We start from the raw sequence: 16,668 nt of genomic DNA, 5'->3' as shown, positions 1-16,668 counted from the left end.
TTCCCTCTGTTCCCCCCAGTCCGTATCCTGTTCCAGAGGAGATAGATCTCACCAAAGTACCCTCCTATTATCATGACCTTAAGCCAGTGTTTAGTAAAGTAAAAGCGGGTGCTTTACCCCCTCACAGGCCCTACGACTGCTCCATCGAGCTTTTAAACGGGGCCACGCTCCCTAAGGGGCGCCTTTTCAATCTGTCCGGTCCTGAGAAACTCGCGATGGAGAAATGTATTCATGAATCCCTTGCTTCGGGTCACATCCGTCCCTCCTCATCTCCTGTGCGCGGGTTTTTTCTTCGTTCCGAAGAAAGACAAGTCCCTGCGGCCCTGTATTGATTACCGGGAACTTAACCAGATCACCGTGAAAAATAAATATTCCCTGCCACTTATCAGTTCCACTCTCGATTCTGTTCAGGACGCGTGTGTGTTTTCCAAATTGGACCTTCGTAACGCCTACCACCTCGTTCGCATGCGTGAAGGGGATGAATGGAAAACTGCCTTCAACACCCCTCTAGGGCACTTCGAATATCTATTGATGCCCTTTGAGCTCACTAAAGCCCCCGCTGTATTTCAACACCTCGTCAATGACGTGCTCAGAGACTTTTTAAACAGGTTCGTGTTTGTTTATTTAGACGACATACTCATCTATTCACCCAATGTCGAGCAACACACTTCCCATGTGCGTCAGGTTCTGGAACGCCTCCTTGAGAATCAGCTGTTTATAAAAGCTGAGAAATGCGAGTTCCACGTTTCCACGGTATCATTTCTGGGATTCATTATTGAAGCGGGAAATATCCATCCAGACCCTGCTAAGGTTTCGGCAGTTTCTGACTGGGAACCTCCCGTAACACGGAAACAATTACGTTTTCTTGGGTTTGCTAACTTCTACCGCCGGTTCATCTGTAACTACAGTTCTCTCGCCGCACCCCTCACCCGACTCACTTCCGTCAATAAACCTTTCATTTGGAGTACTGAGGCCCAAGATTCCTTCGATAAACTCAAGAAGATGTTTGTTTCCGCGCCTATTTTGATTCAAACTAATCCGCAACGAAAATTCATTGTTGAGGTTGACGCCTCAGATACCGGGGTTGGGGCTGTCCTGTCCCAACGTGAAGACTCCACTGGTAAACTTAAGCCTTGCGCGTTCTTTTCGCGTAAGCTTTCCCCGGCGGAACGAAATTATGATGTAGGTAATCGCGAACTTCTAGCGATTAAACTCGCACTGGAGGAATGGCGGCATTGGCTAGAGGGTTCTGAACAACCCTTTATCGTATGGACCGACCATAAAAATCTTGCTTATTTGCGCACAGCCAAACGTCTCAACTCTCGCCAGGCCCGTTGGTGCCTCTTTTTTGACCGGTTCACCTTCACGATCACCTATAGACCAGGTAGCCGGAATGTCAAACCCGACGCCCTTTCTCGGGTTTTTAGCACCCACGACCACCAAGAGGCAGTTCCGAACATTCCCCCGACCTCGTGGCGTCGTGGGAAACCTTACGTGGGACATTGAGACGTGGGTCCTGCAGGCGCAGGACGAGGAACCAGGTCATCCCGCTCCTCCCGCTAACCTATTATACGTTCCCGTCTCACTTCGATCTGATGTTCTGGTTTGGGGTCACTCATCCCGCGTTGCCTGCCACGGGGGTGTTCATAGAACGCTGAGTCTCCTCAAGCGTAAGTTTTTCTGGCCTACTATGGAACATGATGTTAGGGAGTTCGTTGCAGCTTGTACCACCTGTGCCAGGTCCAAATCCTCCAACGCACCCCCGGCCGGTCTGTTACATCCCTTGCCTATCGCCGACCGCCCTTGGTCACACCTAGCCTTGGATTTCGTCACTGGTCTGCCCCCGTCATTGGGCAACACGGTCATCCTCACTATTATTGATCGCTTCTCCAAAGCCGCACAGTTCATTCCCCTGCCCAAACTCCCCTCAGCCACTGAAATGACTGAGGTTTAGGTACACCAGGTTTTTAGACATCACGGCATTCCCAAGGACATCGTGTCCGACCGGGGACCACAGTTTGTGTCCCAGGTCTGGCGGTCGTTTTGTTCTGCCCTAGGCGCCACGGTCAGCCTGACTTCGGGGTATCACCCACAGTCTAATGGACAAGCAGAACGGGTGAATCAGGAACTTGAGGCCGCTCTCCGTTGTCTGGCCGCCCAAAATCCTGCTAGTTGGGCTAAGTTTCTGGTCTGGGTCGAGTATGCACACAATAATCATCCTTCCTCCGCCACGGGACTGTCCCCTTTCGAAGCTTCCCTTGGCTATTCACCTCCTCTGTTCCCTTACCATGAGCTCGATATAGCAGTACCCTCTGTTCAGCACCATCTGCAGCGCGTCCAACGCATCTGGCGCCAGGCCAAGGCGGCTCTCCTGCGCACCCGGGAGAACAACTGCCGCTTGGCCAACCGTCGCAGGAGGTCGGGACCTGATTACCAACCGGGGCAAAAGGTCTGGTTGTCTTCTCGGAACGTTCCCCTTCAGGCGACCTCCCGCAAACTGGCACCCCAGTATATCGGACCCTACATCATCGAGAGGATTATTAACCCCTCCTGTGTCAAGCTACGGCTCCCGGCGGCTCTTAAGGTACACCCGTCCTTCCACGTTTCTCAGATTAAGCCGTTCCTGGAGAGCCCTCTTTGCCCGCCGTCCGCTTCCCCGCCACCCGCCCGGGTCCTCGACGGCACCCCTGCCTTCTCCGTCAGTCGTGTTTTGGACATTCGCCGCCGGGGCCGTGGTTTCCAGTATTTGGTGGACTGGGAGGGTTACGGTCCGGAGGAGCGTTCGTGGGTCTCCCGCTCCCTTATTCTGGACCGTTCCCTCCTGGATGACTTTTTCTGGGTCCACCCGGATCGCCGTCCCGGACCGCCTGGAGGCGGTCGTTGAGGGGGGGGTACTGTCACGGTGCATGTGTCAGCCACCTCCCCCTTCCAGCGCTCCTGCTCCTGCTCTGCTGATTGGAACCAGCTGTCCTGCATCTCCTCATCTCCTGCCTGCCTTCATAAGGGTTCTCTTCTCCAGTATCCAGCGCCAGTTTGTTATATTCACTCCGGTGCTTAAGCCTGGCCTTTTAGTCTATGCTAACCAAGTCAAGTTTCCATGCTCACCTCATTCTCTGTTCATCTCCAGGTTCCTCATCCATTGGTCACGCTGGTTCCTCGTCCAGAGCTATTCTCCATTCCTCACCTCAAGCTGGTCACGCTGTCCTCGGCGTCACGCCTCTCTCCTAGGTGGTCCCGCCGTCCTCGGTGTCCATGCCTCGCCTCACCTTGCCTCGCTTCACGGTCCCCGAGGTTGCGCTCCACCGCAAGGAGGCCCGGCCGTCCTCGGCTCCCACGTCACGCACCTCCGGAGCCTGGTGCCACAGCGCTCCTAGAAACTCTTTTTCCCTTGGAGCAATAAACTCTGTTACTAACTATCCGGAGTCTGAAGTTCTTTCTGGGTTCCAGCATCTGGGTCTGCCATGTCTACGACATCCCTGACAGTATGATTATCAAGAAGTATTGGTCTGACCTACATGAACATCTGCAAAATGTGTTTTCTATTGTTTTCCCCTTGTCCTTTGAAAGTCTGTTTTTGAGTAAAATTGATGGCCTAGACAACAAAAATAAGAAAGTGCTTCACATTCTGCTGGCAGCCAGTAAGAAAGCAATAACCAGAAAATGGCTTAAACCTGAACAACTAACGACAGAGGACTGGATTGATGTGGTACAGCGGATTTATATAATGGAAAGAATCTCACACTCATTACAAATAAGGCTGGATGTTTTTTTACGCTACTTGGTCTATATGGACAGAATATGTTAAGCCTGTAAGATCAGACTTTATCTGAAATCATGTCGTATCATTTATCTTTCGAAAGTCCCTGCTTCCTCACATGTTCCTTTTTTATTGATTATTTTGTTTTTTTTTTATTTTTCCATTAAAAAACTGAGAAAGCATGAACATTGTAACCCGTCAAAACAATGTACAATTTATCCTGTGCTTTTTCAATAAAAAATAAATTGGAAAAAAAAAAAATTATAGTATTGATGAAGAAATTAGCTTTAGCATGTCTGATTTCTGTAGTAACTTTATTCCTTAGTGAGGGAAACAGCAATCTATTGGAGGTTTATTTAGTTTTCATGAACATTTTAAGTGCTTTATCTCTCTGTTTCATCAGTTTCCAGATTTTGTCATTCAGCCAAGGCAGATGCTTTTTTTGGTGCCTTGCATTTACCTCTTTTTTAAATTGAAGCGATACATCCTGAAGTATTTTGGTAAATGTTTTACAGTTTTCATTCACTTGATCATGCAAAAGATGTTCTGACCAATTCACTCCTTTCAAAGTTGTCTCTAAGTTCTTAGTTTCACTTTGTGGTATTTTTACCTGCTTCACTGGTTTATTAAGGGGGCACAAGGACCTAAGTTTGGGTAGTTTCCTTGAAAAAAGAATTAAGTTATGATCTGATAGACCGGTGACTAAATTGTAAGTTTTATAAATTCTTTCTTGTCTATTAGAGAACACTAGGTCTATACATGTTTCCATTGATTCAGTTATTCTCGTTGGTCCTTGTATTAGTTGTACAAGATCATGTCTGTTTACAACTGATTCCAGTTTCTTGCGGCTTGTTTTATCCAACCAGTTTACATTGAAGTCACCAAATAGGATCATTTCCTTTTTCCAATTACACTGCTTTAAAATGTCCTCCAGTTGCTCATAGAATAAATTGGAGGATGATGGAGGCCTATATATTCCAATTAGTATAATGGACATTTGAGGAGAGAGGCTTACATTAAGTCCAATACATTCTAAATGGTTAGGAAATGTATATTGTATTTGACTGCACTTTACGTGATCCTTTAAATAGAACATTACCCCTGCGCCCCTACCCTCTGTTCTGTCCCTTCTAAAAACCTTGTATACTGGTACAGACAGGGCAGCTAGGGGGAATTTTTATGTAACCAGGACTCTGTTAAGCAGAGGAAGTCGATATTTGATTCATTCAGAAGGTGCTGTATTTGATCACATTTAGGTGTGATACTTCGGGTGTTAATAAGACCTCCCAGCAGCCCTTTCGGTTTGTCTTTCATACACCATAAAATTCATGTTCTACTTATTTAACGTCTGGAAAAAAATTTGCTTGGGATGCTTAAATATGACTTCCTTTTTCACTTGATGAAGTGGTTTGACAGTATTAATAAAGGTAGAAATAGGGTTTGTTGACCCATTTGAAACAGGTGTTCCAGACCTGGGTAGAACTGACCTAACAGACCTGAATGGTGCCCATGTTACTGATCCAGCTAAGGCCGACGTCCTGGGCTTGGGAGGGACTGATGTTCCGGGCCCAGGTGAGGTTGGTGTTGTGGACTTGGGTGGAACCAGTGTTCTGGATCCATGTGAAGCCGGTGTTGTAGGCTTGGGTGGAGCTTGTGTTCTGGTTCCAGGTGGGACCGGTGTTCTGGATCCAGGTGATGCCGGTGTTCTGGATACGTGTGATGCCGGTGTTGCGGGTTTGGGTAGAGCCAGTGTTCTGGATCCTGGAGAACCTGGTGCGGCAGTCTTGAGTGGAGAAGGTGTTCTGGTTCTTGGTGACTCCGGTGTTGCGGGTTTGGGTACAGCCTGTGTTCTGGTTCCAGTTGAAGCCGGTGTTCTGGATCCAGGTGACGCTGTTGTTGTAGACGTGGGTGGGGTAGGTATTCTGGATCCAGGTGAAGCCGGTGCTGCAGTCTTGCGTGGAGCCGGTGTTCTGGTTCCAGGTGAAGCAGGTATTGTAAACTTGGGTGCAACCAGAGTATTGGCTCTGGATGGAGCCAGTGCTCTGGGCTTAGGTGGAGCATGTGTTTCGGATCCAGGGGAAGCCCGTGTTGTAGCCTTGGGTGGGGCCGGGGTTCCGGGCCGGTCCAGACCTAGTTGATGTAGACGTCCCGGACCTAGGTGGAGCCGGTATTCTGAACCTACGTGGAGCTGGCATCCTACACCTGTGTGAAGCCTGTGTTTTAGGCCTTGGTGGAACCTGTGTTTCGGACCTGGGTGGAACCTCTCTCCTGGCGCTGGATAGCACCAAAGTCCAAGCTTTGGGTGAAACCAGCATTCTGGATTTGGGTGCAGCTGATCCCCTGGTGCTGGGATGAACAGGGGCCTCTGAACAGGATGAGGGTAATCCAGGGGGGCATGGTTTAGATTTTTTTGCTGTCCATGGGGTTAGCATTATTGGTGCATCCTGTGGCTTTGGGAGTGAGTCCGGTGGGGGTGGAGTCACTATTGGTTGGGATGTTTGCCATTTGGTGGGTTTTGCTAAGGTCAACAGTGATGATGTGGTAGCTCTGGGTGGTGGCTCAGCTCCGTGACTAGCAGAGTTGGTGAGCTAGTTAAAAGGGGGGGTATCCAAGGTGGTGTGCCAGTTTGCAATGGAGCTAGCAAAAGAGCTGTGGTATCCAGCCAAGTATTTGCTCCAGCTAACTGCAGGGCTACTTTAGACTGAGCCTGATTAGTAGTATCTATGTGTTCAATGTTCGAAAAAGAGGGGCCTGGGTTAGTCTCAACATCCCCAGGTAGGAGCATAATCATCAACAGGTGTAGAAGTCCCAACCAAGAAGTAGATGGCTTTCCATCTTTACCTTCAGGCCTGGCATAGCCATTCTCCAGAACTCTTGTGAAGAGAATGTGCTGACTCCTTGTAGCTGGAAAAAGGATTTGTTGGCTGTTGTTATCTTGATTTACCTCTTTTCATAGGTATTTAAGGCCCATCAGCAGGAAGAAGGGTATAAATGCAGTTTGAGTAAGTATTGGAGGTAGAGACTGTAGTTTGTTCTTGTATTTAAACCAATTTTTGGGCAGGAAAGCTGGAGCTGACTGACTGTGTGTCTGCATCACGGCGGCCATCTTGGATCTTGAAAATCTGTCTGGATCAGAAACCAACAGCAGACCAGATCCAGTGGTGAAATGTCCTCTCTCCTAAATCTTCCACCGTCAACTGTCAGTTCTATCAGAACAAAATGGAAGAGTTTGGGAACAACAGCAACTCAGACACCAAGTGGTAGACCACATAAACTGATGGAGAGGGGTCAGGATGCTGAAGCATAAAGAGGTCGAGGACTTTCTGCAGTCAATTGCTACAGAACTCCAAACAGACCTTCAGATTAGTCCAAGTCCAGCATGCAGAGAGATTCATGGAACGGTTTCTATGGCCGAGCAGCTGAATCCAAACACACATCACCAAGTGCAATGCAAAGCCTTTATGCAGTGGTGGAAAGCACGCCGCCACTGGACTCTAGAGCAGTGGAGACGCCTTCTCTGGAGTGACGAATCACGCTTTTCCATCTGTTAATCTGATTGAGGAGTCTGGGTTTGGAGGTTGCCAGGACAACGGTCCATTTTGGACTGCACTGTGAAGAGAGAAATTTGGTGGAGGAGAAATTATGGTGTGGGCTTGTTTTCTGGACTTGGCCCCTTAGTTCCAGTGTAAGGAACTCTGAATGCTTCAGGATAACAAAACATTTTGGACAATTCCATTCCAATTTTTCAAAAACTACAGAGTAAAATTAGTTGAAACTGTGTGTGTTTGTTAGTACTCTATGAAGTACTACGTAATGTAGAGGTATGGTGATCTACTTATTTAAACAACAGGTTTTATTCAAAGTCAAAATTTGAGTTTTAATCTATTTTATTATTGGAAATTTACAAAGATGCATGCCATTGTATCTTATGGTTTGCATTGATTACATTCCTCAATTACAGCAGTGGTCCCCAACCTTTTTGTCACCGCGGACCGGTACAACGCAAGACACATTTACCGCGGACCGGTGGTGGGGGGGTTGAGGTGCAGCGCACAGCACGTTTACCGCTGCCCGTTAAAGGCAGATTTCCGGATTTTCCAGGTTTTTTAGCGGGTGCAGGTTCCTCTTCTGTCCCTTCAGTGGACCGTTTCCCCTTGATTTTTGCTCATTTTGGTTGTTTGGGTTTAATTTTAGCGGGGTGTATCACATGATGTTTGGTGTGTCGCGACTTTGACGTGCGTTAAGGCCTGTTCACACCAGGACGAATTTCGCCGGCGATTTTCGCCGACGTTTAACGCCTCGTGACTAAACAAAGGGCACCAATGAGAGTGTGCACACCGACGCGAAAAAACGCCACGCGACAAAGCGTCAAAAAAAAAAAACGCCTCGGGTTCGTTTTTTTTTTTCGACGCATCGCGTCGAAATCTATTCGACCAATGAGAATGGCGCTTTTGCACACGTGTCTGGAGCTTCTGAAGTTACAGTAAAACACAACTTGGGGGCGCTCAAACACAAAACTGCCTTGCTGAGCACACATACCAGCGAAGAAGATAGACGCCAAGTAGCGTCAACACTGCCGCAAAGAAATAATGACGGACATTCTTAAATATCCCCGAACCAAGTACCAGTTGGAGCTACTGATGCTTGAAACATTCATGTTTTCTTTATATTATTCTGACAAGCGCGTAAATACTTGCTATCTTCTTCTGAGTGAAAAGCGACTTTAAGAAGCGTAAAGTTGCGCAGCGCCACCTTGTGTACAGGAGTATTTCTGTTTACATTAAGCGCCATCTAATGTCAGGGAATGAAATTGCATGTTCGCTCGGCTCACCGTCAGCGAAAATCGCCTGGGTGTGAACACAAAAAACGTGGCGAAAAACGCTGGCGAATAACGCCTGGCGAATATTCGTCCCGGTGTGTACGGGCCTTTAAGTGTGACTGATGTAACAGAGAGAATCCGGTCACTTTTCAAAATAAAACGTTTTTTTCGAGAAAAACAATAAAATGGAAATTGTTTTTTCTTTCTGTTCGTCCCGGTGCCAAAATTTCCCGCTGCCAAGTGTCCCGGTGGTTTGGGACCACTGAATTACAGCACTGTTACCATAATTCTCACACAAATTCCGCGTGCATCCCTTGTGCTATCTTAGATGACCCCTCCCCCTTCCATTGACGTGTTCTCCCTACCATGACAAATGTGGATAAAGGTGGAAAGATTTCATGTAATCCATGGACACCAGTGAAGATCACAAATCATTGAAGAAAAAAGGTTCAGAGCACTGTCTAGTGGGTCTAGATGACCCAACTCCATATGTTAAAGTGCCTAGGATAGACGTGTCAGCCAAGACACTTCCACAGCATCCAGAGACTTGAGATACTCAGGGCGGACTTCATCCACTCCCGGAGCCTTGCTACCAAGGAGCTCGTTGACTTCCTCAGTGACTCAATGTCCTCATTCTCTGCTTCCTCAAAAAAAGGCGTGTCAGTGGGATTGAGGAGATCCGTGAAGTACTCCTTCCACCATCCTACATTGATCCCAGTCGAAGTCAATAGCTCTCCTCCTGTACTGAAAACGGTGCCTGTAGAGAACTGCTTTCCCCTCCTGAGGCGCCGAACGGTTTACCAACCGATAGTCCTTCTCCATGGCCTCACCAAACTCCAGAGAAGTGACGTTCCATGTTTCAAAAGCCAAGTTCCATGACCGGGTTAGGGGTTTGGGCCGCTCAGGCACCCGCCTTCAACTGCCACCCAAACCACATTGCATCTGCCCCTTTTGAGGTCTTATACAGGTGTTGGGCCCATGGGAGAGTGGTCCCACGTTGCTCCTTTGGGCTGAGCCTCGGTCACCAGACGGTCGCCTGCGAGGCCTAACCCCAGGCCTGTTTTCAGAGTGGGGCCCCACTGATGCCAATCCGGCCGACGTAATTGGGTCCCTGGTTTTCCTTGTCATAAGAGGCTTCTGAACCGCTCTTTATCTGACTCGTCACCCAGGACCGAACATGGGACAGACAGCTTAGCTCCTGGGATCAATCAAGCTCTCAAACTCCCCCTCAACGTTATGGTGGTGGTTCACGGGGGAAAGAGCAGGGTTAGAAATGTAGACATTGAGCAAAATACAGTTTTGGGATTTTTTTTGTGGTGAATTAACATCAAAATGGATTTAGCATGAGATAAGCAATTTAAGGACACACATTTCTTATTACAGGTAGGCTTACAAAACCTTTTACAGATGAACAATCCTTTTGCAACGAATCTAACTCTATACTGTTTGCCCTGAACTTAGTTTGAACTTAACCTGCTTCCACAGCAGCCTGATGTTCCAGCTGTCACCACCAGAGGGCGCGCAGGGTCCGCGTGCGTCAAGCCTCTTGCTTGTTTCGGTCATAGAGATCAGAAAATGTGTGAAATAACTGAAACCGTTGGAGGCGCGCTCCTGATGACACTCCTCCCACTCATAAACATCCCGTCATCATAAAACTGCTTGGTAAAAAGCGACGTTTGTTCAAAAACTGCACGCACACGCACGGCGGGAGTCACGTAGACCTCGGCTCTTCCTGCCTGCCATAACCCCAAAGGATTCGAGCACTAATACGCACGAGTCATCTGAACTCCGGTCCAAGTCCCACAGCAGAACCCGCGGATCTGGTGCGTTCAGAGCGCGCGCTACCACCGCAGCAGGCACTGCCTACGGACGGGAGGGAGCACGTGCACCTTTGTGATGCTGGCCCAACGTTCACTGAGGATGAAAATGATGAAAGAGTGCAGCTTCTTCACAGTCTGAGTCTCAACGTTTACCAGGTGAGTTTGGGATCAACTGATGGCTGTCTGGTTAGTTTCATCAGGAGCAGACAAGAGGAAGGGGAGGATGCAGGGAAGGGGGGGGCGGGATTACTGAGGGGAACTTATGATGACCTTTGAAAAAGGTCATCAGCAGATCAATAGGTGAGCTTCCTGCCTGACAGGAACAGGAAGTGTAACCGCAGTCTCCGGCAGCAGACGTGCAGGTGTGAAGAGATGATAGCGATGGGGTTCTTTCTGAGCCGCTGTGCAGCACCAGAGCAGAAACACAGTGCTTATGGTCGTTCAGACATGTGTCCTGAGGGGAAGTGTTTCAGTTCAGTGTGGTCCCACGTGTGTGTTCACCACCAGTTCCCATGATTACACCAACACTAGATCTGGGTCTGAAAGAACACAGAAGCCAGTGGAGTCTAACACTTGAAGAAGCAGATGGAGGTCTTTACAGAAACGTGCTGGACTCAGTTGTAGAGTTGATCTGAACCAGATTCCATTCTCTGAACCCAATGTAGCCACAAGGGGGCCTAAGGGGTCATTGTGCCGGTCCCAAAAAGCAGATGAGCCATACAATGAAGTTATGGGAAAGAGTAGTTGAATCTAGACTGAGAGCAGAAGTGAACATTTGTGAACAGCAGTATGGTTTCATGCTAAGAAAGATCACTACAGATGCAATAGTTTCTTTGAGGATGTTGATAGAGAAGGTCAGAGAGGTACACTGTGTCTTTGTAGATCTGGAGAAAGCTTCTAACAGAATGTCCAGAGAGGAACTGTGGAATTAAGTCTGGAGTGATAGAGAAGTATGTTGGAGCAGAGCAGGACATGTATGAGGGCTGTAGGACAGTGGTGGGGTGTGCTTTAGGGGTGACAGAGGAGTTCAAGGTGGAGGTGGGATTACAATAGGGATCAGCTCTGAGCTACTTCCTGTTTGCAGTGGTGATGGACAGACTGACAGATGAGATTAGACAGGAATCACCATGGAGGAGGCTTCGGACGCTCGCTCACGCGGAGCGGCCGGACTGACGGTGGAGGAGAACCGTGTGTCTCGGGGGATTTGTATCTCCAGACAGCGGACGGGCTTTGGGGCGGGTGGAGGCGGCTTTTGAATGAACAGTCCTGAGAAACCTTGCAAACAATCATGTGAATTCGTGTTTCCAGTCGGGTCCAGACAAAATAAAGGCAGATTTTATTCCAGTTTAAATTCATCCGCGGCTAATGTTGTTAGCACGTATTAGCCTAACATGCACTTAGTAATAATCATAACAATAATAAAAGCCTATTTAGAAGATCATCTCGCTCTATGTCGGACCTTTGTTTACAACAGAACTCATCATTTCTTCTTCTATGGTTGTACTGTAATTTGTCCAGACCGGGGGTCGGCAACCCGCGGCTCAGGAGCCGCATGCGGCTCTTTAGCGCTGCCCTAGTGGCTCCCTGGAGCATTTTCAAAAATGTTAAAAAAAAATTTAAAAGATGGGGGAGAGAAATATATTTTTGTTTTAATATGGTTTCTGTAGGAGGAAAAACAAGACACAAACATTATTAACGTTTTCCAATGCTGTGAGAATATGTAGAATAAATATTGTAACGCCCAGCAGGTACGTCACTTGCAACGGGAAAAACGGGAGCCAAGCTGTCAAAAAGTTGAGCTGTCAATCAACTGGCTGCTATGGAGAACTGTCCGTGTCACACGCACCACACGACTCCAAACGGTCTCAGAGAGGAGGAGGCAGAAAGAGAAGCTGAGAGCGAATATTCTGATCTCCTGCTACACAACGAAGTCTGATGGCTGTCCAGGGTGACATTTTGCGTCACTTTGTCGTCTGTTTAGAAACAGAAACATTCCTGAAAAGCAAAGATCTGAACTACCCGCAACTGGAAAATGCTCAGTGGCTCGAACAGCTCCACTTTTTGGTTAATTTTGCAGGATGTAAGCCCTTTAATATAAGTTTGCTTAAGCCACGCCCACAACAATCCACTGGAAATATCACTCAGAGGTTTTCCTTAAACCAGCATGTACTAACATCTGTTTTTGGTCAGAAGTTGGATTTTTTTTACTTTGAGTTGAGAAATTGCTTTTCTCTGACACCTGCCTCCAGTGGCCATTTGAGGAACTGCAGAATTTGGTCGTTCTTGGTTTGCTTACATTTGGAAAGAAGGTGGGGGTTTGGAGAAAACCTGTTGAAAAAAGGGCAGAAGCTAGAGAATTTGCAGAGTTGGATCTCTGAAGCTTTATTCACACTGAATGCTATTCACACTCAAATCGGCACGGGACGCCTCTCTTTTGACGCGCGTCAAATTGGCTGCTTCAGGTATGCCTAAAAATGTGCTTGATGCCTGGATGTCCTGGATGCCAGCAAGCTCCGCCCCCACAAACACTGACAGCGAGCTCTGCTGCCAGGATCCAGCGAAGCAAGTTCAGCTTTTGTAGAGCTACAAACGTGCCGTTGAGCTCCACCGATTGCAGGCGCACTCGCTCCAGCTCCATGTGCTCTGTGCCAGGCTGGCGACCCGTCCAGGGTATACGCCCCCTTTGCCCCGCAGTAACCGGGACAGTCCCCGCCAACCGCAGCTGCAGCGGGTTAAGAAAATGAATGGAAGTTCAGGATGAAAATCCTCGCATCGAGCAGCCATGTTGGATATTTTTTTACCATCTGATTGAGTTACTAAAAACATCACGTGCCCAAAGCTGAGTCTCTGATTGGTTGACACGCCGCAGGACTTCAGGACCTACATTGACTTAACATTGAAAGTTGAATGGCGTCTGGTGTGAAAGCAGCATTACGGTAATCAAAAAATCTTAAAGCATTTTCTTCCACTCCTCTCTGATAGATCTCTCATCCTGCTGGCCGTCATGCTGCCTGATGAGGCCCCCCCCCTGAGCAACATGACACATGTGGGCTGTGAACCCCCCTATCAGAAGGACCGCCTGCCCCTGACACTTCTGTACAGCGGCGTGATGGTAATTGGACTTCCTGCCAACCTGCTGACCCTCTTCTTGAACTGGATGCAGGTGCGCAGGAAGAATGTGCTGGCCGTGTACCTGTGGGGCCTGTCCCTGTGTGACCTCACCTACCTGGGCACGCTACCTGTGTGGGCAGATTACGTGAGCAGAGGTCACATCTGGCAGTGGAGCTCCTTTGCCTGCAAAGTCACTGGCTTCATCTTCTTCACTAACATGTACATCAGCATCTTCCTGCTCTGCTGCATTTCCTACGACCGTTACACCGCCGTGGTACACAGCCTGGAAGTGCGTGGCCTGCGCCATCGCCGCCATGCCGTGCTGGTCCTGGTTGTTATTGTATTTGTGGTGGCAATTGTGCACTCCCCAGTCTTCATAATGAAGGAGGGGGCTGCAGAGGGCCTAAAGCGCTGCTTTGAGCCAAGTCAAAGCAGCGCCATGGTGGCAGGCTTCAACTACGCCCGCTTCACCTTTGGTTTCCTGCTGCCGCTGGTGCTGCTGGTGTTTACAAACCAAAGGGTGCTGGCCAGCGTGCAACGCAGCACGGGTTTGCGGGGGGAACAGAAGCGGCGTGTGCGTCTGCTGGTGGTGGCTGTGGTGTTGCTCTTCTTGGTTTGCTTCACCCCCTACCATCTGATTCTGCTGGCCCGGGCCATCAGCTTCCATCTGGACAGCGGTGACTGCGAGTTCATGTACACGCCCTACACCATCTCCCTCGGCCTGGCCACCGTGAACAGCGCCGTTAACCCCATTCTTTATGTCCTAGCCAGCAAAAATATACGCAAAGACCTGTGGCAGGGACTGGCTCAGCTGTGTGGCCAGGAGAATGCCGGTGTGCCCTCCAGCAGCAGCCAAAACCAGGTCCAGCAGTCCATCAAGTCCTGAACAGTTCTTGAACAGATTCACAAATCTTTACCAAAGAGCGGACTGGACCCAGCTGAACCCAGTCCACTGGCTAAACTCTGGAGTATGAAGAACAGTCCAGTTTCTTCTTCAAGTGAAAAAGGATCAGAACACAGAATCAGTTCACAGCTAAATCAGTAACAGAAACAAGCCTGAACTGGATCAGCTGAAATCGGTTTTCAACCCTGTGGATGCTTTAGAAAGACAAACCAGAGCATCATGCTCCGATTCTGCAGACATACATTCATTTTTTGTGTGTGAGTTTTTTTTTTAATAAAGGTGGTATTATTTTGGGTCAGAACCAAATAAGGCGAACCCACTTCAACTGTTGTAGTTACTTCGGCTAAATGAATAATATTTTTGGTGGAAATTGTTTTGTACAGAAGCCTAGAATGGCCCACGTTGGTTGTTTTTTCCCATTGTCTCATGATAAGGACTGACTATCATGGGGGAACATGTTTTTCAGTCGTGTCAACAGATAGTAGACATCATTACTAGAAGACAACAAATTTCATTATCTTGTGATAACGAGATAAACTTTTTTCATTTTTCTACCATCTGCAGCAAAACTAGTTTTTCAGTGAAAATGTGGAACACATTGGAAACGTGGTATAACTTCTACTGATGTTGTCATTCATTGACAAGGTCCAAATCGGTCATCAAGACGAGAAGGTTGGCTCAGCTGAAGTTCAGTAATCCTTCAGTTCTTGGCAGCTTCCTCAGTGACCAGATGAGGGGACCGGGCGTCTACACAGGGACAGAATACTGGAAGGCTTCTGTTATTGCAAGAAAAAAGAAGATGTTAAGAAGATGGTAGATCACGAGAAAATGGGCACAAAAAAATCAGTGGGTTGTTCTCTGTTTTCCTAGTTTTGGTCTATTGGTGAAATATATTGCTAATTCAAAATTACAGCAAGACTGGGAACCAGGCGACTCCAGGCACCATCTTCTTAAAAAAGTGTTATCTGCAGAAATCCTTCGTACTGACCGCTAACCCTGGAAAAGACTTATTATTTATATTTCTTATTTTAAAACTAGGAGCCATCGAGTGTTTACAGCGATGGCTCCCCAACAATGTCCACTCTGCCTCTGTCCCTTCACTGCATGATTTTAGCTTAGGGGTTAAAAGCACATGGGGGGAAGAGCTGCAGCTGTCACCTGTATTGTTCAGCACTTTTGATATTTTTTTTATCATATAAACACAGTTATCCAAGAAACTTGTAGAAATGTTGACATTTTCTATAACCAAGCACAATCCTGCCAAATTAACAGCTAATGTAACACAAAGTCTTCACACTGATATTTTGCCAACATTTTCTTTTTAAACTGGCATAATAATAAAAACAACAAAAACTCCTCATTGTCTGCAGTGTGTTCAGATTTCTTCGCTGGCCAACTTCCTCCTCAGCTGCTTTCATGTTTGTGAAAATAAAAACAGCTTCATGATTGTCACCTGCAGAATGAGGAACATGAACTCAGTTTGATTCAGTTTATTGGTCGGAAGGAGATCGTCGTGTTTTGTGACTACTCTTCATGTGGTTGCTGCTTGTAAATGTGTAAAGGGGCATTTTGGGTCTTTTCTCACCATTCTGCACTGATCAGAGACCAGTGCTTGAGTGGCTCTGCTGGTCTTAGCTGTGTCAGTGCTACTGTGGGTCACTGGTCTCTGATCCAGCATTTGTAATGAAGATGAAAGCAGAAGGCCCTTCCAGCCCTTGTGATCATGGCAGTCGCCCCCGACAGGGCTTCATCCTCTGCTAAAATATAAGGTCTGTCGTTGGCTTTTATCTAGCTGGTGAGAATTCCTTCTCTTTGGACCTAATAAGTCAGTCTGACTGTGGAATCAGAAGTCTCAGGCTTCCTTCACCACAGAAGCAGACCCCTGCAGCATCCGCCCGTTGAAGCGACTTCCTCCAGCTGAGCTGCTTCCTGTTGGTTCGTTGTGTCACCGTCTCAGCGTAACGCCACATCAAAAGTCAAACTGCAAACATCCTTCTCTTACGACAGAGCAAGTGGAAAAAGACCAAATTCAAGTTAGTTCTGGGTGACTCTTTCTTTTTGACAAAAACTGGTTCATCCAAAGGACAAATTTCCAGCTACAAACAGAGTAATGTTGTGTACTCTATCCACAGCAAAGAGAACTGCAATGAACAATACAAGGAGAAACCAAACAACCTCTACACAAGCGGCTTTACCAACATCGCAGAGCCAACCCAAGTGGACCTGAGTCTGCAGTGCATCTCCACCTGAAGGCCAC

General features: G+C 47.8%; 1 protein-coding gene across 1 annotated transcript; it reads left to right on the top strand.

Moving 5' to 3' along the window:
• Nucleotides 1–10,275: 10,275 nt before the first annotated feature.
• LOC101168513 (probable G-protein coupled receptor 132) lies at nt 10,276–15,768 on the top strand. The gene is made up of 2 exons (XM_004084009.4): nt 10,276–10,552; nt 13,379–15,768. The coding sequence occupies exon 2, from the start codon at nt 13,401–13,403 to the stop codon at nt 14,391–14,393; it is 993 nt and encodes a 330-aa protein (XP_004084057.2). The 5' UTR covers nt 10,276–10,552; nt 13,379–13,400; the 3' UTR covers nt 14,394–15,768.
• Nucleotides 15,769–16,668: the final 900 nt, after the last annotated feature.

This window comes from Oryzias latipes, chromosome 24, assembly GCF_002234675.1.
Source record: "Oryzias latipes chromosome 24, ASM223467v1".
In the NCBI taxonomy this organism is placed as follows: domain Eukaryota; kingdom Metazoa; phylum Chordata; class Actinopteri; order Beloniformes; family Adrianichthyidae; genus Oryzias; species Oryzias latipes.
This window is presented reverse-complemented; position numbering and strand designations above follow the sequence as displayed.